The sequence below is a fragment of the Gobius niger genome (assembly GCF_951799975.1).
Source record: "Gobius niger genome assembly, chromosome: 5".
NCBI classification, from domain to species: Eukaryota; Metazoa; Chordata; class Actinopteri; order Gobiiformes; family Gobiidae; genus Gobius; species Gobius niger.
The window spans coordinates 13297452-13314673 of NC_136856.1; the positions used below are offsets into that span (position 1 = coordinate 13297452).

At 42.7% G+C, this 17222-nt stretch overlaps 1 protein-coding gene across 2 annotated transcripts in view; it reads right to left on the reverse strand.

Moving 5' to 3' along the window:
- Window positions 1–17222, reverse strand: part of ctnna1 (catenin (cadherin-associated protein), alpha 1) — a 60637-nt gene that overhangs the window by 14361 nt on the left and 29054 nt on the right. For both annotated transcript variants that reach the window (XM_079556432.1, XM_079556433.1), the window contains exons 10-16: window positions 14947–15039; window positions 14299–14455; window positions 13399–13599; window positions 12274–12425; window positions 8678–8788; window positions 7393–7574; window positions 2915–3020 (exon numbers count right to left, since the gene is read on the reverse strand). In XM_079556432.1, the coding sequence (XP_079412558.1) occupies window positions 2915–3020; window positions 7393–7574; window positions 8678–8788; window positions 12274–12425; window positions 13399–13599; window positions 14299–14455; window positions 14947–15039 (1002 nt within the window). The remainder of the gene's footprint in view (window positions 1–2914; window positions 3021–7392; window positions 7575–8677; window positions 8789–12273; window positions 12426–13398; window positions 13600–14298; window positions 14456–14946; window positions 15040–17222) is intronic.

Consider the following 17222-nt stretch of genomic DNA (forward strand, 5'->3'; position numbering starts at 1 on the left):
ATGGCAAATGGGCCCATTCTCTCACTTCTGGTCCCTGACCCACAGTTTGGGAACCGCTGATTTAAAACTAACTGAAACCTGCACCTGACGGTTATTTCTGTCTGACCACTGAGAATTAGCCTGTGAGTCGCCCAATTCGTTATAGACTGTGCACATTCAGAGAACCAGAGTTACTGTAAGTTACTGTGCTCGTGAGAACCATGTGGATTCAACTCCTCTTTGAGACAAAAAGGCCACGGACACGGCTTTACTCTCGTCTGTCCATCAAACTACTGTCCTGATTCTCCGCTAGACACAACAACAAGAGAGTTTAAATGAGTGTGTGGCCGATGCCCCGAGTCCGCGCAGAGAAAACATGAGAACAGCGCCCGGGACACGGGGACGGGATGCAGCCGCGCATGAGGGCAGCATGAGGCGAAGCGAGAACCGGGAGACAGACAGCCGAGCGGGACACGAGCGGAGAAGTAGCCTACTCGCGTGTTGGGAGAGACGGGGCAGGCGGTCGGTCTCTCCTGCTCATTCACTTCAGCAGACTGCTCCGTTTTGGTTTTATATGCGGCAAAGTAGGCGGAGAGTGCGTGCGCGCTGTCAGAGCCTGTCCCCGTAACAACGCGTTGAATAATCAGTGAAACAACACCGTAGTTTGACTGAGATACGGGGCCCTTGCAGCCGCGGGTGTTTTCGTTTCACATGTTCGTTCATAGCCGTTGTGCTGTAGCTTGGCTAACGCCAGACTAAAATCACAAGTGATATTGCAGTTCGAAATGATTGGAGCGCACACAGCAGTCTGGCGTTAGCCAGGTTAGTTGTGCTGCTGTGATATGACATTTCCGCTCGACACAGTGTGCAAACAACAACATTATTAGGCCGTTTCTGGAAATACTCCCACACTTTTGACGACTTTTGCCGTGCTTTTCCCCCCTCGGTCGCAGCGTTTGCATTACACGCAGCCACGCTGGAAGTGAAATGTAAACAAGCGACGCGTCGAGGCACAAAAACGGCGTCGACGTATTTACGTAATCGACGACGTCGACGCGTCGTTGCAGCCTTAATCTCAATATCTGTTTATAATGATATATTTGTAAATTACAGCCAGAAAAGAGAAAGAGAGGGGCTACGTTACTGTCAAAGTCTGAGTTAGTGTTTTGTGATGTTCTGAAAATGGATGCAAAGTGGATGCCAGGCCTTTTTGAGCGAGCCAACCAGCTCTTCCAGATTCAAATCCCAAACAGCCCCTTCACTCTTTGTCTACCAATTGCTAGTTTTGGGAAGGCACGGCCTAAAGCAGGCAAATAAGAGGCTAATAGAGACAAAATACTAATTATTACCAATTAGTCAAAATGCACTGTTAAAAGTGTGAACACAAAGCTTTAATTCAAGTCAGCTTTGGGCCTAGTCATCACTTTACGCTGTTTTCACGGACTGCCAACACACCCTTAGGTGCCAGCAGAGCTTAAATAAGTGTCTGACAATGGCGCAAATCCTATCAAAATATAAATCTAAAGCCACTACTTTTTTTCGCATCAAACACAGAGACAAGCCACATCACAAGCAGACAAGACCTCAATCTGACAAGCACGTCTCGCTGCACACCTCTCACACAACTCTTTCATGATTCAAAAAACAAACTACGCAGTACACGCCGCACAGAGAGACGATAAGTCACAGCTGGCTCAGGGATGGCACATGCACAAGTTGGGGGATAAATCATGCACACCGTCTCGTACCGCGGAGGCACACACTGCTAGTATTTAAGTGAAATATGGAGCTATGGATAATTGAATGCATGTTTCCTATGTCATTCTCTGGAGTGCAGGATGCAAGGCAAAGATGATGGAGTCAGGAAAGGAGGGATGTGTGGAGGAGACGTTTCATGTGCGGAAAAAGTGGTTAACATGGGTAAGTGGGATTAGTTATGAATAAAACAAGTTAGATATTGGGAAAGCTGAACTGACATGAAGTCTCTGCAGTTTCCCATGAAGGAGCAAATATATGCTCAAGACAATGCTATACTGGGAATGGGTGTTTCATATAAGAGGATAAGCTCTAATTCATTTAGATACGGCATGCGTTTTACTGTCCTTGCAGATTAGAAGAAGGTAGTCATTCTTTTATGTTGGATTAGATGAGATAAGACCGGCAATCAATACCAGAATGACGCACGATGGGAACTGCTGAATATTGCCTTGTGCGCGGCGAACGGTTTGCCCGCCGTGTTTCTCAAACATTAAGTCAAAATTGAGGAAATTCAAATAATAAGCTCCAATTTGCATGTGTAATAGTGAAGAATAAAAATAATAATATTGATGAAAAGATATTGCTCTGAATAAGGCGTCCTCATTTGAGACATTTTAACACATTTTCATGTTTAGCTTGGCTCCATTCATCCTGCAACATAAATAATAGGTATAGTATAACTTTTAACACCTAACATGCAAATGAGAGATTAATGAAGTTAAAACAGCTCATGACACATTTTTGATGACCCTGTTGGTCAAAATGATAGACAAAATCACTGCAGCACACTATTAATCATATGCTTAACAGGCACCAGTATGATAGTGAAAAAAGTGAAGGTAGAGTAGAGTTTTGTTGCTCGATGCTGTATGTGTTTTAATGCTGCACACCATCCCAGTGTCCAGCAGATGAGCCAAACACCTGGCTGGAAGCCGAATGTCTTCACATATTCATGGCCTACGAATCATTCACGCTAAATTATTTGTGCGCTCACAAATGATTACTTTATAAATATTGAAAATTATCAAAATATATAAAGTACTTACAAATACACATGTGAAGTTACTGTAGAGTATTATTCATACTTCAAATAGCCCACCATGATGGCTACATTATGTACTGAGGTCATGTGAACCCTGTGGTCTGCACAAGGTCCCTGGGTTCAGTGGGGACTTACATTATCTGCGATGGTGCGGCCCAACTTGTCCATCCTGGATCCTGCCTCTGCGATTTTCTTGGCAGCGCTGATGACATCAGAAGTATTCTTTAGCGGGCCTTTCCCCCTGCGGAGGGAAAGTGGAAAGATCAGTCACTGTTCTGATCTGCTGCAGCCTCATTCAAAATGCAACACCACCTCCTCAACACGGAGACATGTTTGTTTTGGACGCTTGCTTTTCACTCACACCCAGGGACGCCACGATGACAGGAATATTTCATGGACATGGCACAAATACATGTGAGTAGTGGCTGTGTGTCCAGAAAGCAGACACAGCACACAAGCGCAGCCCTGCTACGGAGAAGACATGTTCCTTTCTGAACAAGCGCCATTTCATTAGCCCATTGAGTGCCTCTCCTTAACAAGCTTTTAAGAAGATCCAAGACTCTTCTGATGCATGCTTCATAATAGATACATACAGTATAAAAGCTTTTGGCTTTTTAGTTATAAGCATCAGCTGAATATAATGCCTTTTAAAGTCGCTTTGAAGGGCTGTGTGAGAGGAGGAAGGAAAATAGATTCTTGAAGAACACTGGACAGCCTTACAAACATGGCATGCTCTTTTCATTTGCACACGTCTTTTCACCTAGGAGGAAGAATGAACTGCACAGAGAACGAATGACTAAATATAAAAAATGCATCCTGATAAGCAGCCGATATAATATCAGGCTTCTGGTTTGTGTCCTGACATTACACATTCATCCACACACCGCTTTGGAGGCACACGGCGTGGGTCGCTCCAACTCTGCCCCGACCCACTGTAAAGCTCCTCAACTATCGGCCCCATGAGGGACTTGGGGACACAGTTGGCGAGAGGCACAAATTGGATACAAAGCTGCTCTCTCTAGGCAAAAAAAAAAAAAAAAAAAAAAAAAAAAAGCCGTCCAACCCCGAACAGATGGAATTTTGTGTGTTGTGTTGGCTTCCTCTCCTCGCTCCTCCCTCTGCCGCTCGGCTGTGAGAGAAAACGTCGGGGTCCTAGTGGGAGAGGACACGCATCGCAGCCCAGCCTGGGACAACTCTGGGGAACGAGGCAGCCCCACGAGACAGTGCCGTCGGCTTTGTGGGAAACAAACGTGCATGAGTGCCTCTTTCACTTTTTTTTATGGAGCTCACTTTGCCCCCAATAAAAACAATTTCATCCACAAATGCATCAACAGAAGAGTTACAAGGCACGATACTGATGTTCTGACTAAAGTAACCACTCCAGGTAGATCTTACTGATGTTTAATTCATTAGTTTGCTCACTGCTATCTCGGAGAGCTGCATGATCTAATGCACACTCTGTATAACAGGATCAAAGCACTATTTACATTTGTATATATTATACATCACACCAATATATTATATATGGGTGTTAAAGGAATATCAATTAGGTAGGTCAATAAAGTGCTGCATTCATTTAACGAGTAGTATTTGAGAGACATATGGAGAGTTAATTAACAGCCCATATAAATGTTTGTGTGGACTCATTCATTTCTACTGTAGTAGAGATGTTCAAGTATCAATCGGCAGTACTGGGTCCAATAAGTTTTGCCTCGATTTTATTTTCTAGTAAAGCTTATTTGAAAATCTCTACTGCACTGTATGAATAAAATCACAAATTTAACATTTCAAGTCTTTGTTGTAAATAACATAAGCAACTACATAGTCTTTGTTCTTTTCCATATTAAAAAGAACGTGCTTCCTTACAGTCATGCTGCCCAGTGGCTCCTGTGTGCTTTGTTTGGAAGTATAACAGTGAATTTCAGGTCTGTGGAGACACTTGGGTGATGGCAGTGCACCACAATTGTCCATGCGCTGTGCGCCACACAATGCTCCGAGACAGGTGGCTCCCAAATATGTTGCATATTTCCCATCCTCATATGCTTTATTCATGAGAGCTGCCATACCGCCGTGAGCGATGCACGAGTCAACAAGAATGCCTCTCACTCTCTGCAGATCTGCCAGGATGGAGGTCCAGATCAATTACTTCATACACCATTAACCTTGGTGCGGCTCCATGCCAGCTCAAGGTTGAGAGGGCGATCATTTGGGCGCGAGCTGAATTAGCCGGCCACTGACCTTCCATATGATACTGAGATGGTGTCATATGGAGAACTATATATTACACGCAGCCAGTCCCACACGTGTCCTGCTTTAAAACACGGTGTCATTGAACATATAGTTACGATCAATATACAGAGAGCGTAACATTATGAGCACTAAGGGTGTAGTAAACCACACTATAGTCTCTGGTCTTGGAAGGAATCGAGTTTTTATTCCTCTTCATACTTTACATTAATTACATACATTTTGCTGATCGTCTTCAACATGTTTTTGACTGAATAATTTGGCGCTTCAAGATAAAAATGCATCAGCTACGTGGGTCCTAAGCTACATGTTGGAGAATTCGAGCAGTCCTTTTTGCTGTCACACACTGTCCTGATTAGTGCATTAAATGAAACGCGAGTTCAGAGACAAAGTTAAGAGTCACGTTTGAGTACCGGGCCAGAGATGACTTGCATGGCATTGTGACGTGTGTGACTCTCTAGGATTGTCTATAACGCCAAACCAAAAACGTATATATATATAAAAAAAGGGAAAGAAATTATGTAAATAGTACGTACAAGCATCACACAGAGGTAGTTGCTAGGTGACAGCTCCATCAGGAAGGCAACGGAGGAATCTCACAGGCTTACATCGTGTTTGAACTCGCGTCACAGGGAGTTACAGAGAAAAAACACTAACAATGTACTGAGCTGTCGCATTCAACAAGTGCCACATCGGGTTTTTGTGTGGGCTGGGTTTGTGTGTGTGTGTGGGCTCGCTCTTCTTCCGACGAGTGGGACGGGCCACTTTAACTTGAAAGCCTGGAAGAATATTTTACTTTATTGCTGTACGTACGCCCAGAAAACCAGCTGCATCATCACGCCTATAGGAACATAGCCGCTGAAGTGGGTTCAGGAAGTATTCATACAAACCCTCCTGTTTTTCTTATGATTAATACTTCATTCATGTGGACTTGACGTCACATCTCGTTTTATTTAGAGATTTCCATTTGATTTCCATTCAGGTGCTTTTAGCTCAGAAAGTGGAGAGTCTGAGGTCAAATAAAAACGGTAAAAAACAGATAACTGTATATATTTGGTGTTAGCCAAAGCGATAGGTCTATTGGTTTTATAAATTATCACTTTATTTTTAGCTGGTGTCAATGTGAGGCATTTCTATCTTTCTTAATGATGTCATGTCAAGGACTAAAACAGCTCACAGTAAACTCATAAAAGCCGCCGTGTTCGACCAAAGAGCTCATATTAACTGATTCATTAATTAATCAGCTGATTTATGCAGTCAGATGTAAAGTCTAGCAACTTGTAATGTATTATTGCAGTGTCATCAGTAGAATATGACTCATTAGAAGTGGTCTGGAAACTTCCAGAACATACTTCATGCTCTTCAAAAAAACGTCACGATATTTGTAACTGTACAATAATTGGCAAAACGCAGGAGATCAGTAGAAATACCATTCTAATCTCTGCTTAGCTAAATAAGACTAGTTGATGAGATTGTGAGCATAGTGCCAGTGCAGTTGGTTTTCAATTCAATTAAAATAAAAAAAGGGAAAATAATGGAAGCTCTGTACTTGCAGTCTTTGGTCTGCTTTGCATTGTAAAACGCAATGAGAAGCAGCCTTTATGTGGATATAAACATGTCACCGCAATCAATAACCTCTTCAAACACACACACATGTACTTCAGCCATGACGCCACAATAAAACATGGATGGAGAATTGAGATGGAAGTGGCATCAAGTCATTTGCGCTTCATCAATAGAACGCAGCTATGAATCTCAATGCTTTTGTTTGCAGTCGTATTGTAATAGAGAGGTGGTTTTATAGTGCCAGTTTGCTGCTGCTGCTGGTCAGCGCTAGACTTTGTGTGGCCACAGAGAGACGTCTAATAAGAAAATAAATGTGGGCGAGAGGCATTTTATTCTTACTACAGCTGTGACTCACAAGCTGGACACCACCAGGTCTAAAGGGACTTGTTCACGCGAATAGAATGCATAGTGTTAGCAGTAGAGCAAGGTAAAGCCGCAGCCCACGCATGCCTCACTGGCCGGACATTGTGGAGATTTGTACTATTAATGATTTACTTTCCAACATAATATGGGCAGGTGGTGCAGCATCCTTTATTTAGGTTGTTTGTTTGTTTTTTTGCACAGCCCACAGACCAATGCATTAACTGAAGAGTTGTGCTTTCATATTATAGCGGTTGAATAGAAAGGTCAAATGTTATCAAACACATGTAGGCCCCGGCTGATTGTGTTTGACATAAGCTCAACATAAATATGCATTGTGTCTTGAAGGCATTTGCCCTGTATGGCAGAAGAAAGGCGGAGATGGTAGCAGATACATTAATATTCAGTAGCCAGAGTGTTGCGCCACCCGAGACACTGACCTGGTGAAGTCCGTCATCTCCATCATGATCATGCACATCTGTTTGGCCAGCACAATGATGTCGTTGCCGCTGTCGTCCCATTTGGAAACCTCGGCATCCAGCTTGTTCTTCTCCTCCTGGAAACTGGCCACTTGTTCGGCGATCTTTGCCCTCTCCTCCTGAGGCAGCTGCGCCATGATGGCCTAAAGGAGGAAGTATAGAGAATGGTAAGGGTTAGTGCACCAGACCTCCAAATACAGTGGCAACTGGGGGGTCCATAATGTGCATGTTAATGTGCTGATGTCTGGCCTTGCAAAACCATTAAAACTAATTATTTGAAAAAAAATGAGAGGGTCCACAAAGGTACACTACAGGTCAAAGGTTTGGAAACACTAAGTATCTTTTTTTCTTTACTACACTATTAGCATTGTGTGATTCTCAGTGAAGGTATTAAACTATGGATGAACACATGGCATTATGAAGGAAGCAAACGGCTGAAAAAACTTGCTTCTTATTCCCAATGAGCTTCATGAGGTCATCACTTGAAATGATTTTTATGTGAAGTGAAAAAACGTTTCTGGTGACGACGTCATGAAGCTCATGGGGAAAACGTTAAAGGTGTGCAAAAGTAGTAATTAAAGCAAAAGGCAGCCATTTTGAAGTGAATTATTTCACATTTTTTTGTTTAAAACGCAAGTCCATACACGTTCATTCATAAACCAGTGCCTTCAGAGAAAAAAGTGGTTTTCTTTTTAGTTTATTTATTTAGAAAAACGGGGACAGTGTACAATAAACATTAACCTCAAGGGGAGATATGCATTGTGCCAGGTTATAGTTCAAGTGCTAATTTCCACCTGTAGTCCCTGGGCAGGCTGATGTTATAGTAAAATACATAAAAACATCATGCATACATGGATAATGGCGTTTACATTGACCAAGTTCATAATAGAAAAAATAAATCTTCACATACACAACAATCAAAGTTTTTCCAAACTTTTGACTGCTACTGTAAGTGTAATGTGCACGAATTAGGCTATTCAAAAGCTATTCTTTTATATGCATTACTTCAGGATAGTGGCTGAAGGAGCCACTACTGTTTCAAAGGTAGTTGTACACAAGAACCTTTTATGGTCCGAGCAGTGAGCCATTATTGACCTCACTAACCACAAACATCTCTCATAAAACGTAAATGTGTTCCTCCGTAACCTTGTTCCATATCCCAAAAGTATTGTTACGTGTAATTGCCTTCAGATAATGATTCCCTTCCCTGCTGTTTCTGCTGCAAACTCAATGGCAGTGAACTTACCCGAGCACTCTGGCCACCGATGAGCTGGTCGTCCTCTGTCTGCACACTGGTCCTGCTGCGAACATCAAAGTCCTCCGTCTCAAAGTCAGAGTCATCCAGCTCTTCGGGGGTCTGCACACAATAAAAGGAGGCAGATATCAGAGTCTATGGGGCAAGTAAGGAGTAAGATACAAGAGCAGATGAGAAACATGGGGGGAAAAAATTATATTGACATAACACAATCTTTAGAGCACCATTAAATAAGCAACCTGTTTACACAACGAAAAATACTTTAGTGTTTCCTGCCGTGACAACGTCTGATAAACACCTTCCACTCGCTACAGTGCACAAAAAACGGTAAACTCTAAATGAATTTCCAGTCTAATGTGCTGCCTTTGCAATCCGAGAGGGAAAATGAAGGGAAGAGTGGCTATGAAACATATTGGGAGCAAAACGCTGCAGATTCCCATCTGTCGCTGCTATCAGGAGGAAAGAGGGTGAGGCATGAGTTATGCTCTTCTGGAGTAGCGCTACTTCATCTCTGATCCCGATTCCTAGCACTGAATGCAAAGCAGACCTCAGGAAAGTTTCAATGAATATTAATAGTATAAGAGAATGTCTGTCTCAACAGGACACGCCTAAAGCAAAATACAAAAGTGAATGACAGGGAAATGTATTCAGCTGCGATATGGGCCCAGGGAGATGATGTGGCCAGATAAAGGTGCATTATCACGCCTGCGCTGCTACTTGTGCTCGTCCTGCTGTCTCAATACCTTCCGCCTGTAATGGATTTGGAGCCCTGCACTCCAAAAATAGCTGAAAGGTCTCAGAACAACCTTATACTTCTTTATGGGATGTGGAGGTGCTCCTGTTCTCGGGGGAGCGGGGCTATGGTTTGAGATTCAAAGCCGTAGTGACTCAGAGGCGTCTCTTTCAACCCAGACAATGGTGTGCAGCGGGGCAGAGATATCCCCTGCTGTGGCCTGTGCAACGATAACCTGTGGACGTGGGAGGCTCAGAATGATAGCTCACGGTGGGCACCCAACGGTAAAGCACTGTATTCCCTTCGCAACAGGAGTGTGCCGATTTAGGCTGGGACGTGACAACAGAGTGCACCGCTAATAAGAAGGTACACGTTTAAAGAGTCAGTGACCAAGTGTCTGGGGCCGGCTCCAACAAGCACAATTTACTGTCATAACAAACACTTAAGACACTGCGTGACATTTCATCCAGTGAAAAGAATAACATATGGGCACTAATTTTATTACGAGTGGTTTTGCTGCCCTCGGGACATCAGTTTGTCTCAGTGGAGATGTTGCGGCTTTGCTTTGGTTACAGGTAGCCAAACATTGTATTTTTCGGACTATAAGTCGCATTTTTTTTCATAGTTTGGCTGGGGATGCGACTTACACTCTGGTGCGACTTATATATAAAAATACATAGTTTCACATGTTAGTTATTTTCACACTAGAGGGCGCTCTAGGCTTGTGTACCAGTATCTGCTACTCCTGTTCTGCTGAAGATATAAACAACAGTAATCGATCGCAGAAAATAAGTTGACGGACAAGAAACATGTGAGGGACTGCAATGAAGAAAACAAAATAAGCTAATCGCAGGCTAAAAGCTAGATGGCCACAGCTTGAGGAAGGGGTTCGCAAATGAGAGCTTGCACCATAAAATGCCGGGAGAGGCTTGTAAAACGGTGCAGTTCCCAAGCCTGGTGCCACTTATATGTTTTTTTCTTCTTCATTGTGCATCTTTTGACTGATACGACATATGCTCTGGAGAGACTTCAAGTACGGAAAATACGGTAGGTTCAAAGACAGTAAGTCTTATTTCAAATACTTTACACACAGCAAAACTAGCACATTTGGTATCTCCGACAGGTTTGTTTGCACTTTGGCTACATATAACCTGGAATGTTCTGCTGTGATCAGATAAAATTTCAGCAATGGTTGTTACATCTGTGTGGTTGTTACATTTCTTTAGCATTAGTTTAATAGGAGTGAACAGGAGTGACTAGAGAGAGTGAGGAATCTGTGCCACGGCGCGGGCAGTGCAGCAGCGAAAGCCTTTTTTTTTCCCCCATGTTGGTGACAAGCTGCTCGTCATGTTTTTAAGGAGCGAGCAGCCAGTCACCTTGGGCTGCAAGCTGCCCCCTGCATCTCCCTGTCAGCTCCCAACTCTGAGACAGTCGGATGTCTCCAGGCGCATTCTCAGATGTCACTGTAGGTGGGAAAGGCTTCTGTCCACCTGTCAAATATCCAGGGGACATGCAACACGGTGCCTGTACACCACTTACAGAGGTTAAAGACGTGTCCATCTTAGGCGGCCCCAAAACCATACTTGTCTTTTCACATCCGCTCAACCATGTGCATTTGCAAACGACTACGTCATAAGCACTGGAAAAACACTGAACCTGAAGGTACAAAGATGCTGTAGTTGGATGCTGCAGAATTGCCGGAACTACCCGTCTAACAGCTGGGCATTTGTGTTGAATAATCAAAACCTGTGGCAATTACCTTTAACAATAAATCTTTCCAAACGACTGAACAGAGAGTTATGTTTTCTGACTATAAATTGCTTCCTGTCGACATTAGCAGAGGGGCACGGCTGGATTAAAAAGTATAAATCCTCTTATTTTTAAACGTGTGCTCTCACCTACAAGCAGACGCTCAGTGCATCCCGGAGGACCGGTGTTAACAGCTTAATCAATCGGGATAAAACCGCTGCACGTGAGCAGGGAAGTGGCTAACAGTCCAACCGAAAACGGCTAATTAAAAGCTCCATTCTTGAATCAATTGCTTATTACAATGCAAAGTCTGCATAATGGTGCCTTTCTCATCTGAGCCTTTGTCTGCGCCTGAACGGCAGCATTAATGAGAGCAAGGGAAGCTTTACAGAGCGCTGTCAACACAAATACGCCGTCAGGACGAATGATTGGTTTTGAGTCATAAAAAGATTACATAACCGCATTTATGTATGTGTTTTTTATAGAGATGACAACAATAAACTTTGAATTACTTACCATGAGCTAAGCGTGCCTAACACACGATGGGCTTCTTCCTTTCAAGCTCATCGTCAGTCAATTTGGAAACGCTTCGGCTGCACTCAAGCGCCATCTGTCTTGGTTATACCTCAAGTCGGGCAGAGGCCATTAACCCGCAGACATCTAAGGCTGTTGTTACACTAGATTGCAACCCTGGTCAATTAGGCTGGATCTTGCCTAAGACAGGTTAATCACTGCCCTCGAAAAATCGCACACGAACAGTTTCCCCCATAGCATTAAAAAAAGATCTGCCGTGAGGACCATGAAACATACTGAACATGCCTGGCTTGCACCTTATTGCAGAAGAAACTAAAATGACTATTACATCAATGTGGGTAAACTTGATTGAGATTCTGGATAAGGAGGCTTTAACAGACACGCTAAAACCATGCTTTGTATTAGGGAATAACAAAGGCAGGATTAGCAAAGTAGTACGGACTTCAGTGGGTGCAGCTTTACGTGTTGTAAAGTGAGAAAAAGCACATATGTCGGCGGACGCATGGCTTTACGCCGCGGACACATTTAACATCACAGGAAGCATAGACAACAGGGAAAGTGTAGGACTCACTCTGATCATGAGCACAGCCTTGCGAATGTCACGAATGCCATCATACACCAGGCGGGACGCATCAATAAATTCGTTCTCGTCCACAGGTTGTGTGGGGTTGGCGCTCAAGGCCTCCACTGCAGACTCCACTTGTTCTGTGAAGCGTGGCATGACTAAAGAAAAGAGCAAGAGAGAGAGATTGAAGGGTCTGAACATCAGCAAAAAAAAAGAGAGAAGACAGTTTGAATTCACCGCAAAACTCTAAAGAGAAGCACCAAAGTAAAGCGTTTAAAAGGTTATCTTTGCTGTGCAAGATTTGTAGAGATTATGCATGCGATGTCATAACATAGCAACAGCATGGCAGAGAGCATCCCATCACAGCAACAGTGGCAAATTGAGTGGCTGGTCTGCAATGTCATTCATTGATTTCTCACTCAATTCTAATGTTTAAGGTTGTATTTCTATTCAATTTAAAATGTGCATTCCCTCTTTTCTATTGAGGTGGAATGATCCGCTGTATGGCTTTGATAAAACCATAACGATTACACGACACTTTGATCCCAGATTAGGACCTTAAATAACTAAATAAGAACATTTACTAAGAAGAATAGATGGGAGATTTTTCACAACAGAGGCTTCCAATAAAAGATTTTACAAAGCTCTGCCAGAAGGCATGCATTTTGTTGAACTGACAGCGGCTCTATAAGTGCTTCTTGGGCACGTCTGCTTTGATACATTTGAAACGTATTTACCATTTCACTAACTGTTGAGTGGAAGGCAATGGACTTTAAACAATGCAATAAAGTTAGAAAAATATCCTGCGAGGCAATGTTTCTAATCAATTCCTCAGAACTATTAAACGATGGCTTTCCAGGCATACAGACATTTATATTCATTTACCACAATGACCAAACTATATTGAAGTCGTTTGTGTCTGGATTTCTTTCACATTTAAATAATATAATAAGTACAAGTATAGTACAAGGCTAATTTGCTATGTCCAATGTGCAATTAAAACATAATTTCAATATTGTAATCTAAGGAGGGTGTAAAAGACTATAATGAAAGAAGTAAACTTTCAACTTGAAAAAGAAAATCAAATAGGAGGACCGACTAAAATGATTGCTTTGAGCTGCTGGGGAGCACCTTGGTCAGTGAGCAGTTTGGTTGCCTCGAGTACTTTCTCGGTGTAAACTCCAGGTTCATAGTTGTCCATCTCAGAGGTGACCACATGGACGACTCGTGCAGCGCGGCCCCTGATGGCTCCAGCAGTGCGGTCCAGACCATCCACGTCCTTCTCTTGCAGTGCGATCACACACTTGTTCACGTCCTCCAAAATGTGGTTTTCTGGGAAAATAACAAGGCTCTAATTATAATGCAATGGCAATGCAATCTAAAATAAATAAATTAAACTAAATTAAATAACGATTATAAAGATTTAAGTATGTATCGGACAATAAGATAATAATTGTTTTTGAAAGAGGCTTTTTTTTCCCAGAAAATTCTGTCAGCATAGGTTTACAAAGAACTGCAACGCTGTGAGTCTAAATTCAGGTCCCTCTCGTACTCTGGCCAGCCAATAACACCTAAGAGATGTTTTATAAGATATGAAGCTTGGAGTGGTGCAGTAAGTTCAGCTGATGCACCACATAATAGACAAATTCCCGAGCCGTTTATTAATGGGCAGCCAGTAAAATGCTAATGTCCAGTGTGTAAATTCCTGTCTGTCCTTGGCTGGAGGTGAGAGAAGTCACTCAGCTTAATGCTTAATGAGAACTCAGAGGCAATGCCTGACAAACCGTCTGTGTACTTTAACACATGTGACAGGATGTCAATTTCAGTGCAGCGTCTGCTGATGGCTCCATGTTTTCTTCACCTAAAGAGACCACACAACCTGCCTTGAGGTGCGGCTCATCAGACTTTGTCAAACAATTATTCCCTCTTCAATATCTACAGTAGTCTAGGATCTACTGAAAGCACTCTGCGAGTATTCAAGAAAATTCTTGTAATGTTCTTTGCGCAAGGACACAGATGAAAGGCACTCACCAGACACACAAAGGAAGTCATCGATGGATGTAATGTCATCGACGGCATCAGTGAGGACGCGGACCTGCTTTTCCCATTGGTCCTTGAACAGATCCATATTGTCCTGGGCCACCTTACTGTTGGGCTTGGCAGCCAGGGCTAACGCTGCATTAATCACCTGTAATCACCCAATTAAAGCCATTAAAGCCTCATCACGACAGAGCTCACAGCCACAATATTAGCATAGGCTGATTGCATGAAGCCAGTCCCACCCACCACAGTAACACAGAGCGACATAGGAAGTCAATTCAGTCCTAGGTCCTGATTAAAGATACCGAGAGACTAAAGAAATAAATAAATGAATGAAATAAAACTAATAGCTACTCGTTTTTCCGAGAGGAAACATCTGTGGGCTTCAAAGCTCAGAATAAATGAAGTCATTAGATGCAATTAAGGGGAGCACTGGCAGCAGCAGATAGAGCTGATAGGGCTCAAATGTATTAAAGCAGCTCTCAATATCTGTATAAAAGGGAGATATTAGCAATTGTTGTTTTTCACAACACTGGACTGCTTGCCACCGGGCTGATCATGAAAAATTAGCCCACAGACCAACTGCAGCCTGTTTTGTCAAGTCTACGAATGTTTTTAAGATGCAAAACAGCAGTGTACCTGAGGGCACAGAGTCTCCAGCTGTGACGCTGCCATGCGGACCAGCTTCACTCCTTCCTCATTGTTAGAAATGGAGCATGCCAGGTTGGCCACCTAAACAGCAAAGCAAACACAGGAGATTAGAGACTTGTTTTGGAAAGAAAAGAGCAGAATACAGTTGCATAATTATCAGAGATTCATTATGGGAGTCTGCTTTAGGCATGCGCCATTATCAGAAATAGAGCAGCTTTGCACTACTACTAATCCATGTGGGATACAAACCCACTGCTGAGGATTAATTTCTAAACTGCTAAAATGATAGTATTTGATGGCACAGGAAAGACCGAAGCACAGAGAAAACGATTGCTAAACTGTTGAATGAAAGGGTCTCCCCCAAAACATTCAGGAGCCATTTTAAAGGATAGTCCAGTCTCCACAAAGTGGTTATTCTCAATGACTAAATAACGAGGCTGCCAGATTACCATCACACTCCTGAAATCAGAGTGGCAAATATTCCTGACACTTTCACACACCAAGCAGCCAAGGCTGAAATGGAGTGCTGAGCTAAGCAACTCGCTCCTCACTGCTGCCAACACCCACAGTCTCATACCAATATTCTCTTGTACTGACCGAGAAATCAAGATACCACAGGCTTTGCAAAGCACACACATTAGTGGTTATATTAAGAGGAAACAAATATTTAGGTCAGAACATTTCAAAATTCCCATACGCAGATTGGGGTGAACTGGCAACATTGACGCCTGCCTGGAACAACAGCAGTGGTGCCAAAGACAGATTATCCAGCAGAGAAAATGTGTTAAATGCAACCAGTTAGCCAGGAGAGCCGGCCCGGGCTGTGCTAGTTTCAGTAGAATTCAGTTGCCGATTTCACTGCTGAGATGTGGGTCAGAGTGCAACAAGCGCAGAGATGAGCGCATGATGTAGCAATATAAACATGAAATTAACCACCATTTGCTCCATATACGAAGGAGAAAATGCTCATAAATGCTCTTTCATCACACCTGCAGTATACCACAGCCACTAAAGCAGATCTTGTTTGAAACGATGGCCATGCAGTCTAAAAGCCAATTACAGTAATACATTTCGAATGGAAGAGGTTTCCTAGTCATCTCAAGTGTTAGACTTCTAGAGCTAGAGATGGTTACATTAGCTTTTTTTTTTAGCGCAAAACGCCGCATACACTATGACACAATACACAAACGGCGACATAAAGGAAATACACCAGGTCCGCGGGGAAACATTCAATAATGGAGGTTTATGAGAGAGCAGACACATAAAGATAAAGTGCAGCTCAATTGAGAGACCTGTCGTTTTATTTCCATGACATTTCACATAAGCTTGCTTAGTCTGGCAGTAGCACCACAGAGAGCGGCTATTCCGGCATAATGGGTCTGTGGGGAAGACAAATAAGGACATTGTACTTTCACATTAACCACTGGGCCATTCCACTTGCGCAACACTGAAATTGTCGGCAAAGTTAATGAATCTTTCCATCACTGGAGAAAAAATGCCAAGTAAAGTAAAAGGGGGGCAACAGCTATGAACAATACTCACCTCGTAGCACATGTAATTATGTTAATCACTGCTTTGTAGGAGTTGACAAAGTCGTGTCACTCACAGTGTTCAGTTATATTTCGCAACAATTATGTTTGATGCAAAAACAGTCATTTGAATTACGGCTGCAGAAAACATAGTTAGGGAAACCGCTGCGTTTACTAGATAATAGCTTAATAATAATAAAATAATAAATAAATAAATGTGTTATAAAAAATAAATATAGGCCTAGGCTAGTTAGTAGCCTCTATCAAACCTTTTTTTTTCCCTTTTTAACGTACCGGATCAATAAGGAGTATCGATAAGAGTAGTAGTATCGATAAATCCTTAACAATAACCATCCTTTTTGTCACTCTTGTGGGTTTTTTGTTGTGTTATTGTTGCTTTTCCGGCACGTTTTTGTCGCTCTTTTGCCACTTTGTTGCTTTATCGTCCTCTTTTTTGTTGTAGTATGATTGATAGTATGAAGTATGATTTGGGTAAAGCTGAACTGGAGAAAATGCGCTCCGTGGGGGTTAAGAGGTTTGAAGAATAAAGGCATGTTTGAGGTGGCATTTCAATTAGTTGAAATTAGAGAACTAAAAAAAAAACAGGAGTGTATTTATTTGTATGTACGTACACAAATGGGTCAGTAGGTCCATGACTCCACTCGCTTCACTTAAATCCCGTCGTATTGTGGTGAAGTTGAATGCCGTGTTAAAGAATGGTGCTTTGCCGAACAA